General features: G+C 46.7%; 1 protein-coding gene across 1 annotated transcript in view; it reads right to left on the bottom strand.

Moving 5' to 3' along the window:
* The window catches only part of UQCC1 (ubiquinol-cytochrome c reductase complex assembly factor 1), a 999,068-nt gene that overhangs the window by 53,843 nt on the left and 933,012 nt on the right, over window positions 1-12,213 (bottom strand). The window contains exon 9 of the mRNA XM_069652213.1: window positions 3,306-3,419. Within this exon, the coding sequence (XP_069508314.1) occupies window positions 3,306-3,419 (114 nt within the window). The remainder of the gene's footprint in view (window positions 1-3,305; window positions 3,420-12,213) is intronic.

The following is a 12,213-nucleotide window of genomic DNA, read 5'->3' as shown; positions in this document are numbered from 1 at the left end:
CTGGCCATGGGAATAGTTAGAGCCTCTTTGGGAGTTTTGTCCGCGAGGCAGACGAAAATTGCCATTCCCTCTCTGGTTAGGGGGTTTGTTGGTTAGTTGCCCTAGGGACTTGAGTGTCTCGTACTCGTCCTTGGCATTCTTTAGTGCGTCCTCGACCGCCTTTCCAAACAATAGATCCGGCTCCACCGGCTTATCTATCAATGATGCTTGGGTCTCGGCCTTGAAACCAGACTGCCGCAGCCAAGCATGCCTATTGATGACCGTGCTTTCAGCAATTAATCTGCCGGCGTTATCCGCGGCATCAAAGGTTGATTTTAAAATGTAACCTGATAGGGCTCTCCCCTTGGCCGAAACTCGTGCCAATTGGCTTTTTAAGGGTTCTGGGGCAGAGTCTATGAGAGCCGCGACTTCTTCCCATTGATGGCAGTTGTAACTAGCCAGCAGGGTGGTGGAGTTTGCAATCCTTGCCTGGTAGGCGGAAGTGGAGGCTACTTTCCTGCCCAAGCCATAAATCTTCTTGCTCTCCTTGTCGGGGGGAGCTTCGGACGATGACAAGGGTGTCCCCGCCCTCTTACGGGTGTTTGTAACAACCAGGGAGTCCGGTTTGAGATGTCCCCTTCTGTATAGTGGGTCAGATTGGGCTGCCCTGAAAAGCTTTTCAATTCTGGGGTTTACTGCCCAAGTAAGATTGGGGTTAACAAGGGAAGGGTCTATCCTCCTTTGTATTGACTTAAGGATAGGGATGGCCTGAGCAACAGGTCTCCTCTCTCCCACCAGTTCCTCTGCAAAGTCCTTCTCTTCCTGAGCACCTTGGGTGTCAATGTGGAAGTGCTGTGCCGCTCTGGACAGGACCTCATTCAGGAGAGGTTGGTTGTCGACCGGGGAGTCGGTAACCGCAGGCTCTTTCTCTACTGGGGAATCTACCCTGTATGTATCTGGGTCGTCCTCTTCCTCCTCCTCCTCCTCTTGGGTCCTCATCATCCCCGTAATAGCCTGTCCCAGTTTGTTCTTCGAACATGCCCACGTCTGGATCCTCAACAAAGGATGGATTTTCCTGGTATTTAGAATAGGGCTGTATATAGAAGGGGTTTGAAGCTAGAGTTGGTGCTTCACCCCGGTACTTCCTACTTGGGGGTATTGGATCCTTTGAGCCTGAGGGAGTTGCCCCTTCTGGTGTATAAGAGAGAAAGTGTTCCGGGTTCTTGGCATAGAAATCTGCCAATGATGACATCCTTGACATTACTCTGTCTATGTCCTCACTGGACCATTCCTTTGAACTGGGAATAACTCTTTCCTGGAGTGCTTTCTCTGTTTTATCCTGACTAGACCTACTGGTTTGAACAGGGGTCTTAGGGACAACAGATTGAGATTTGTCCTGGCTAGACCTACTGGCCTGAACAGGGGCCTTAAGGACAGGGGTTTGAGACTTGTCCGTCTGTTTAGGTGGAGTAGAATGTAGTTTAGGAGAGGAAGTAGGCTGGGACTGCTTACTTCGTTGTTTTCCCCACTCCCCGTGGGTGGAAGAGTGCTTCCCCGACTTTTGGGCCCCATCAGAGCTTTTCAATGCCTTGCGTCGAAATTCTGGGGTAGAGTCCCTGTCTCTGGAGAGTGAAAGGGATTCGGTAGCAGCCTTGCCGCTGCCTGCAAACACCGACTCCTGGAGTGTGGCTTGGGGGTAGAGGTCGGCGTCGTCCTCTGACGACCGAACCTCAGTCACTAAGGGGAGCGAGGCACTTTTAGCAACAGTGGAGGGTTGCTTGGTGTCATGAGGCGAACGCGAACGCCCAGAGGACACCGACTCAGTGGACCGTTCTCTATGTGCCTCTTGCCGAGAACTCGACATGTGCGTCGAGTCTCGGTTGGACTTCTGTTTGCTGGAAGTGGTGTGGGTAGCGCTCGTGTCGCCGGGGGTCTTCCCCATAGCTGCCCTGCCGGACAACCTTCCGAGGTCGGGGACTTGCGCTTGGCTGTCCATCGACGCCACATTGCCCTCGCCGTCCGAAAGTACGGCGTCGCTGCCATCGCTGAAGGCACCTTCCGCGGCCATGGCCTCTTGTCGCCTGGTGTGGTGGGGCCAACGCTTTGTCGAACGGTCCTTAAGGGCCTTCGGTTTAAACCGACTGCACGCTCTGCAATTCGCCTCGGGGTGGTCCCTCGGAAAGCAGAGGTTACACGTAGCGTGTCTATCAACCCAAGGATACTTGCGGTTGCACTTGGGGCAAAATTGAAAGGGGGTACCCTCCATACGCACCCTATGGCAGCGCGCTGGGAGTGTAGGAATATAAGTAATGTACCTATATTAAACAGAGTGTAGGATATGTGCCACCCCCCACTCTCCCTACTTGCAGGGCCGAGTCCAGAGGACTACCGAGGCCCGGGCCGAGGCCAGAGGCCGTCCGAGGCCCAAATCCGTCGCTGTAGTCCAACTGTTCAATTTTCTCCGATCCGGAGTCGAGTGTCGATGTTCGGAGACTCGACGTAGAGGTGGAATAAACGGGGAAATATATAACAATATTAGCAAAATCTGACTAAGTCAGGGAACTCTGCTCAGTGCTTCCGACCAGCATGGCGGAAAAAAACAATCTGAGGGTCCTAGACGTGTGAGGGATCATGGGTACAGTGGACGTCACACTAGGGATAGTATTACTGGCACGCCCTGTGTCGACACCCAATTTTCGAGTTTCGAAAAACAAACTGTAATACTCCGCAGCTTCCACTAGATGTCGGCCTATGCACAGCATGTGATCTAAGCAGATTCCACAAGCCTCAGAAATTGATATGTATATATATATATATATCAATCAAGAATAGCCAAGGCGCCAAGACGTACCCCAGCCTAACACCACTTATAATGGGGGAACATTTTGGTGGCCTCGACACCTCAGGCCATGGCGTACAAACACAAAGTTCTCCTCATAAAATCTCAGGATGGGATTTAGAATGTCACTTGGAACTTTCAAAGTTTCCATAACTTCCCATAAAATATCACTGTTGACTCAGTCAAAAGAAGTTTTAAAATCTATATGTGAAGATCATTGCAATGTCTATGTTTAAGGATGATGCAACGGGTGGGGGTCCTAAGGAAGACGGCCAAGGGGTTTTGCTGCAGATTAGGATTTCGTTTTTTCTTTAGCCAATTCCACATAGGTACTGTAATGTACATTTCTACCATCATATTCCTATTCACAACTTTATGCATACAATTGGGTTTCCAACTTTCCCCCATGCAATGTAATACACATTTAGATTGTAATTTCTAACAATCAAAATAGGACATTCGCGCAAACTGAACTAAAAATTCCTACCTGCTTGCGCACATATTCTACCATGAGTTCTAGTTGTCTTGGATCCTCACACTGCTTGCTGAAGAAATTTCGCCAAAGGGCAGCACCCAGGACACGGTCTTCCGACAGTATTCCCTGAAGAAAATCAGACACATAATTGGTAGCTGTATTTCGAATCAGAATTACGCTACTCAACTTTCCAGTTGGACCGGAGAGGGTCGATCAGTGAAAAAGGAGATCAGCCTGGGTCTAATCAGTGATACCCAGGTTATCACAGAGGTGACTGAGCAGGATGGCATGGTTGACCATATCAAAGGCAGAAGAAACATCGAGGAGAATGTGGACAGAAGGAAGGATAGATTCAAGGTTCGAGAGCAGGTCTTCACAGGTGTTCAGGAGAGCAGTTTCCATGCTTCTTGCGGTTCTGAAGCCAGACTGGTGGACGTGGAGACAACCGACAGATTCAGTTTGCAGATTAATCTGGGAGATGGCCAGCTTTCCAAGAGTTTGCCCGGGAAAGGAGTGATGGAGATCAGGTGATCGCCGGAGAGGAAGGTTCGGCAGAGGGCCTTTTTAGCAGGGGGTGCGCAAGGGAGTGATTAAGGGGGGAGGGGAAGGTTCCAGTGGCAAAGGAGTGATTGCATAAATCGGTTAAGGCTGGAGCAAGGGTGTCGATGTGGTCCTTAACGACTCTGGATGAACAGGAGAGAACCTGTTTTGACGAGACTTTCATAGATCGGACTAGCCTAGAAACATCGTCTGGGGTGAACAAGGGAAAGGAAGAGAAGGCAGGAGGCTGAACAGCCACAGGCAGGGCAGGAGAAGAGGAAGAGAGGGCGGACAGGATGTCCCGACTTTTAGTGATGAAATGAGATGCCAAGGCCGTACAGAGGGCATGGGAGGGAACAGGAGAGGTAGAAACTGCAGCAGGATTGGCCAGCTAATTGCAGATTTTGAAGAGTTCAACCGAGTTGTTAGATGCCGCTGAAAAGTAGGCTCTCTTCTTGGCGAGGACAGAATTTGTATTGTCTTTGGAGCAGGTGGCAGGCCAGTTTGTCAGAGGGTGCACCTGATGCCCTCCACTTCCTCTGAGCCACCCAGAACTTGCATTTGAGGGTGACGAGGTCGGATCGTACCAAGAGTTGTACTTGGATTTGGGGTTCTAGCGGATCCTCATGACAGGGGCAAGTACATCAAACGTGATAGAAAGATGAAGGTTAGATAGGGAGGTGTCACGGTGTGAGTCAGTCAAAGATGCAGAAGGAGGAGAGAAAGTAGCGTCAAAAGCCTCAAATGACACACACTTCATGGGTCGGATGACCAAGAAGTTAGGCGGCAGTGCTGGAGTCGGCTTGGCCTGAGGGGTTGAGAGGGATAGGTGGGAGGAAAGGACAAAGTGATCACTCCAAGAGAGAGCAGTGGTGAGAGAGTTGGAAAGGGGGAGGTCTGAAGAGATCCGAACATCCAGGGTGTGCTCTACAGAGTGAGTCGGGCCAGAGGGAAGAATATAGAGAGAGAGAGTCGCAGAGGTTGTGAAAGAGTCCTGAAGAAGGGCAGGTAGCATCCAGGTGGATGTTAAGGTCTCAGAGGAGGAGAAATTGAGAGGTAGAGGTGAGGAGAGGCCCGCCCACTCAGAGAGGAAGGGGGCAACCTAGCCAGGCGCCTTGTAGATAGTGGCCACAGTGAGAGAAAGGCCATGAGAGATAGGGAGCCTGCAGACCAGGCATTCAAAGGAGGAGTAGTCCTGCATAGGAATGATAGAAGCAGGGATCCACTCTGGGAAGACCCTCACTGGGACGTTTGATTCTGGGTTCAGAGAGGATCTTGTAGCCATCAGAAAAGAGTATCAAAGCTTGTGACAGAGCTGGCCGTGAACCAAGTCTCAGTCAGACCGAGTAGATCCAAGTCTAGTTCTTCCAGGAGACGGCATATGTGGAGGGGTACAGGTCAGAGCTACACCCTGTGGAAGTGTTGCAGGTGCCTGAGGATGGGCAGAGGAGAAGGCAAGGTAGCCAGGGAGGAGGATGTTGGTGTCAGAGGGGTGGCAGAGGAAGGGGGCACCAGGGTGGCCAGGGAAGCAGCAGAGGAAGCCATAGAGGTAGCACAGGATGGAGGCGGCAGAAGATCTAGGGGGGTGGCAGAGGAAGGAGGCAACAGGGTGGCCGGTGAAGCAGCAGAGGCAGCCATAGAGGTGGCAGAGGATGGAGGCGACAGAGGAGCCAGAGAGGGGAAAGAAGGAACAGCAGGAGAAGAAAGGAAGTTGATAAGGCGTGGGAAGCGTCTATCAAAAAGGAAGAGGTTGGCCTGAGGGCCTTGGACTAGGATGGTGACGTTTAGGTAACCATTAATGATGGTCCTGGAGGAGTGGAAGAGGGCCAGGAGGGCCTCCCACCGGTTGCCACTATTAATGGGCGAAGAAGAAAAGAACAGAGACCATATGGGGTTCCATAGGCCTGGAGAGGGAACGACAAAGAGGATGTTGGTAAGGGTCTGTCTGGAGGAAGCACTGGTGTAGGTATCAGCGATAGGGAGGCCTGGGTTGGAGACCAGGATGTCCCATTTTGACATCTTCCTGCCAAGACTTAATGAAAGAGATAGGATAGGGGGTGGGGGGCTGCGAGGACAAGACACATGTTAAGATAATAAATGTATAGAAAAGATAATATCTTGTAGACAAAATGACCGTCCCTTGCAGCCTGTGTGGAACAAGCAGCCACACTATGAAATGGGAGTCTCCACAAATCATCGAAGAGCTAGGAGAGACCCTTCTCCAAGGTAGATGCTTAAATCCCACTTTGTCATGCATCATCTGCCACAATCCAGCTTTTCCATCCTCTTCCAAAACCCCAATATTTAAATCTAAAGTACCATCCCATAATAGTTACCCTGGCGAATTATGATTCGGTACCCTAGTGGCACTGCACTGTATTTGTTCGACATACAGAACCTCACATGGGGTTTGTGATAACTTTTGCCTTAGTTACAAAGTACTCCTTGGTAGACCACCCCCACTGATCAAATACACGAAATACAATAAATGCAAAAAAACTAGATGCAGTGTAAACCTCCATCCACAGTATTGTTTTTCTGCATTTATAGGGAAAATACAACACAGCTATATGAAATTCAAGTTCCATGCATTGTATTTTGTATGAGCAGAAGTAAAATATATCCGAAATGCGGACATTGACCAGAACATTGGACCTTTCCACTCTTTTGGATATTTGGGTGTATGAGCAACTCCAATGAAACCTTTTTCACACTAGAGTGGCTGAATATCTCTGTTTGAACACCTTCAAACCCATTTTTGTACCGAAGCGACAGTGCACAAAATAGTGTGTACATGACTAAAGAATTGTTAGTCATTAAGCTCTTGTTCATTAATCAGAAATTAAGATTTCTAGGCTGGAAACATTTGAATTCATGTTATATACTTAACACAACAATTGAAGATAAATAACAGGAAGAATAATTGGACATATACTGGAGTCACCTGAGGCAGGGGGAAAGGCAATAATAGTGATGAACACCAGAGTGTGAGTAATCTTGACTTTGAATACATTATTTTACATACATACATAACCACTGTGGTAGCGCTCTGTCGTCATGCCAAATAAATAAATAATGGGGCCGCTGGAGAAGAGGTAGGGGGGAGTTTCCGTTAGGGATATCTTCCTTATGGACTATTCTGCTTTTTCCCCCTTTTTGTATCAGTCCCTGCCCTAGTGCCTAACATTTATTATTTTTCTTTTTGCAGACTTTGGTTTGGTGAAAATCCTTTTCCCCAGCTGGAGCTGGACAACTAGTATCCTATATGAACTGGACTGTGCATGTGCGCCAAAACTGCAGACTCTGAGCCTTTCCACCATCTAGGGTATTGGAGCAAGGCATTTAAACTAGGGCCAGTGGATCACATAGGCACAGGCAGGATTAAAGAAGGAGCTGTTCAGTAGGATCGGAAGCGGTCATGGGGCAGATGCCCTAAGGGGGCAAGCCTGAGGGGCAAGACAGAAAGTTCTTTGAAGTGTTATTACCATACATTAGTGGCAATGAAAGGAATAACTACCATGATGAGCCCTTTGAATAAGGCGGGGAGAACATGCCGGCAGGTATTGCCCAAATATTTTCGATCATTCAATGCAAATGTGACCAGTCATCTATAAAAAGATATGGATCTCGAGGGCAGGTTGGGTTAGCCAGTAGGGAATGGTTTAACAGGGGATGCTGCTTGTATGCCTTGCAAGCAAACTAATAGATCGTTTTTAATCACTTTTGTGTTTTCCATCCATGAAAATGAGATGGTTGTCTGATTACTCTGTCAGTGTGGTGCTGCGACTCGAACTTGTCCTGCAACGAGGGTGCATCGCCATTCTTACCGACGACATCCTCTCGAAAGCCCCGCCAGCACCAATGAAAGAGATAAGGGATCTTGGTTTAAAATGCCAAAGGCTAATCGGGAGAAGGAAGCTTGTAGGTTATGCCCTCTCGCTAGCATTTCAGGGGAGTTAAGGGTCTTGCTATGATGGTGAAACAACAGGAGGCGTGGTTATGCAGATTTGGGTTGGGTCTTTGTTGTTGTGCTCCTTTTTGTCTGTTTCATCACTGTGGCATTGACAATCATATTTTTTTCTACCCAGGGATAGATTTGGGAAAATACTGGCAGTGATAGTGTAGGTAGGCGGGTATGGTAAGAGCTGGTAGGTTTTTCTGGTATATTAAGGTTCTGGTTTTAAGGTATTCTGTTTTTAATGTGGTCTGGTTTGAGAGCCCTTTGAAAGGAACAGTTTCTGTTTATTGATATTCTGTTGAAGAAGGGGAATGAAAAGGCATGAACTGGGAAGGAGGAAAAGAGAAAGGGATAGCTCACAACATAAATAAGGAAACAAGAGTGAGTATGGAGCGAGGGCCCTGTAGCCCGCTTCAGGATCATTCTGCACAGTCTCTGTAAAACCCCCTTCCTTCTCAGGGCCGTAAAGGAGTGGAGTCAGAGTATTACAGGGAGACTGTTTGCAGGCAATTGTTTATATACCAAGGGAAATGGGCAAAAAACTGTTGAAGCAGGTGGTGACCCCTTGTTGGGGCACCCATGCTCAATTTATGTACACCAACGTTAACAGTGCTAAGAGCGAGTTTCTTGAACTGTGGCACCTGCTGACAGTAACAGGCACACTCAGTTTCTAATAGAAGCAAACTTCAACTTGGAAAAACTAGGTGCGTTGAGACGTCATTGGAAAGCAAAAAGTAAAGGTGAGCACTAGACAGTGGGGGGTATATGCTACGTGGTTGGAGGAAGTTGCATGTAGACAGAATGAGTCCATGGTAAATTGTCTAAATACACAAATGACGGATTGCAGCAACACATTAAGTTCCTGCCGAACAAGGTAGCATCATGGATGCTCACTCTGCTGTGCCACTAGATGGTAGATGAAAAAACTAATGCTGGACAGAAAGACCATGACAATGATACTGCAGAGTATAACGTAGATTTCTTTTCTAAAGGAAGCACTATAATGCCAGCCGCACAACCAGCCGGACAGGGTGCACAGGCGTCAGGGGCAGCCAAGCAACCCACTGAAGCAGACTCACATCTAACTGCAATCATGCACTGGTGCAGACTGAGCCTAGTGCTTTGGGTTTCTCTGGGGCCCCACACATGCCCGACTTACACTCCGTCAGTGGAGGTGCGCAATCCTTTTTTTTTGTGCGATTTTGACAATTTTTTTTAATAGGCTCTGTGAAGCCACCTAGTTGAAAGGAAAGCGATACAAGTTTAAGCACCTCAAAAATATAACGAAACAGCCTACCACAGGAGGCCTCCTGAGCAGTCAACTGAAGGGCGCACCATTGCCACCTCATTGCTTGGGGAAGCTCGCAATACTGAAGAGATACTAGGATCCTTCAGGCACCTCTCAAGCAAATGCTGGGAGGGCTGGCAGAGGAGGGGAAGGAGCAGTGCAGCCTGCTTAAAGTTCATGTCCCATGATTTACAAAACTTAGTTAAGGAGTTTCCTAGGATTAGAGACAAACTGTAACAGTTGAATGAGGAGATGCTCGCCTTCATACACTGCTATAATCTGGCTTGGGTGGATATGAATCAGTTTATGGGAGTAGTGATGACACCAAAGGGGAGGCAGCAGCTCATGCAGCATGCTAATTGACCGACAATGGATTCTAGCACAGGGATGCCCTGGGCAAGCTAGAGATAGGCTATTGCAGCGATTCTGCTGATTTGCCCCAGAAAGACGCAGTAGCCAAACAGAGACCTGTAAGCAGAATAAAGGGGAATCGCCAGCGACTACTTAGATAGACTCAAAATAGCGTTTACTCAGCACTTTCGAATCACTAAACCTGAGGAGATGACTTAGGAGTTGTGGTGTATTTTTAAATTGGTGGCTAGTGGTTCTTTCTAATCTAATACTACCATTTATACAAACCCACCCCATAATTTAGGGCAAAGAAAAGACAGTGAGGTATTTAAAAGAAAAGTTCAGTTTCAGACAACTGGGTCTCTAGCATTACGCTGGAGATCAATACAATGTACATGTATCCAAACCATCCTCAAAACAAACAAAATTGTACCTGCCTATATGAATCTTGCTATTAGAAGTCCACAAAGGCATTCACTTTCAATCATACCCAATATCCATATAAATATTCTCTATTCTAAAAGATACTAGGCATTCTAAACATTCCTATTCTGCATCGGCTCTGCTAGACTACATAACTTAACTCATGAAACACTGTATAGGTGCGCTATAAATGTCATATCATATCATATCCTCTCATGACTTGTCAACATGAGGCAAATAAATGCATTACCTTATTTTAACTATTTCACATTTATTTTCAGAATATTCATTTTTTTTGTGTAACAAAACAAGAATGGTATCAGAGAAAAAATATATCAATTAACATTCAAAAGATAGATACGCAACAACTCCACTGTGAAGGTACGAGATAGTGAAAGTTTTAGCTATGTAGAGGCCACTTAACATATAGGCAATGAAAGGTTAGCATAGGTTATGTGTTAGGCCATGGTACATGCAAAAGGTTACTGTTCTCAGAAATCTATATGTTCAATTCTGAACCCACATATATACTAGGTCTTCTGAATATGTGGGTGCAGCTCTCTATATGCATGTGTAGACCAGGGGTCTCCAGGGGTGATCCAAAGAACATAAAAATAATCCAAAAGAAAAGCACACTGTGCAAGAAAAAAACACTGCTTTATTAAACAGTCAACTGGGAAAGCTGCAATATTTATAAAAGGAAATCTCATATTAGCATAATTTGTCACTCGTTACAATTTTGAGGATGTGCTAATAAATAATTGGTGGGTCGTCACGGGACCCCTATAATTTCATATGTATAACATGTCCCGATTCGATAAAAACATTTCCTGGAACATCACCCTCAAGACGACGTCATGACCGTTAAGCGCCCCTCCCCTCAATTAAATCATTATCTGCTGACCTGCAGACAATCTGGCATTCCATTGGTTGGCATCCGCTAAGGTACAGGTTGATAAATACGACAATGTGGAATGGACTCCTTCGTTGGCGACAGCATGAGCCACAACATTCCACCAACTCTATCCAATAGAATTATGAGGGAACAGCAACAAGGTCAGGAGTATTGTTAGGGCCTCTGCAACACCATATCCCAGTCCCCGGATTGGTTCCCCCACTTCCCTCGCCCCCTGCACCTGTTCACTTCCCATCTCCTCTCTTGTATCGTGCCAGCTCTGAATAAAACAAACTGTGCAGGACACCGTAGGTGGAACCACATTTCTCCTTTAATTCTCTTTTAATGCTGTACTTGCTACCTGGGCCATTGGTACCCAGCCCAATGACCTTCAACTTATTGTGTGGGCCTGCACCTGATACTCAGCTGCAGTTCTCTTCCCATGAGAAACCTTTCCTTCTGCCAAAAATGTATTAGCTACTGTGGGCTTCTTGCTGTCTCACCCTTGGGGAGCTGAGCTCGCATTTCTGCAAGTGTCAGCAGAACTTAAATTTCACAGTGAGCTATGGCTTCTCAAACTAAAAAATGGCTTCTGTCTAGTCTGCCCTGGGCCTACTAAGATATAACCAAACTGTTTATTAATATACCCAACCCTTCTGTGTTTTTGCGCATGTCTTTCCCTGTGCAGCGCCCCATTTCCTTATGTGTGGCGCACTAGGTGGGATATACATGAGTCGTGACATCAGCCTACACGTTACTTTTGATGTTACTGCGTTACTTCTTTATCTTTTACGTGCGTACCCCTTGTGAGTGTTGAATTTCATAGTCAGATTCCACCCTTCGATCAATTTATGGATTGACACTTTTTTGCCCATCATTGCCAACTTCTCCTGTGGTATGCAAATCCTAGACACCCCCCGTAAATTCCCGCCGGCAGCAACATATTTGTCTGAAGTGCACCCCAGACAGCAGCATCATCCATCTCCATAACAATCAACCCAGTGGGCGGTATAATTTTCCAAATTAAAAGTGTTTAATGTGCTCTGTTCTAGAATAGTTTCTAAAACGTAGGCCTTTAGAATATATATTTGAAAATTGTACTTTAAAGATCTAACTTTTTGCCTCATACATTAAAAACATTTTGGTATAACCTTCAACCTCGCTTGGAGGCAACGGTTTACATTGTCCACACAATTTTATTTATTTTATTTTATTTGAATTTATAAAGCGCCCAACGGCCTGGAGGCATCGTGGCTCTATTACAGCAAGTTACTTAGTACAGTAGGGCAGGTAATACATAGGCAGTGAAGAGGTTGGTATATGTTCAGCGACAGTGTAGAGAAAGAGTTCCAAGGGTTACAGTGGAACAGGGTGGAGAAAGTAAATTTGTAAAAGGTGTTAAATAACTTTGTTTTTAGCAGTTTTCTGAACACTGCGAGAGATTCTTCGCTTCTTAAGTTGAGGG

The sequence above is a fragment of the Ambystoma mexicanum genome, chromosome 3p (assembly GCF_040938575.1).
Source record: "Ambystoma mexicanum isolate Mex_15411 chromosome 3p, UKY_AmexF1_1, whole genome shotgun sequence".
Classification (NCBI taxonomy): domain Eukaryota; kingdom Metazoa; phylum Chordata; class Amphibia; order Caudata; family Ambystomatidae; genus Ambystoma; species Ambystoma mexicanum.
This window is presented reverse-complemented; position numbering and strand designations above follow the sequence as displayed.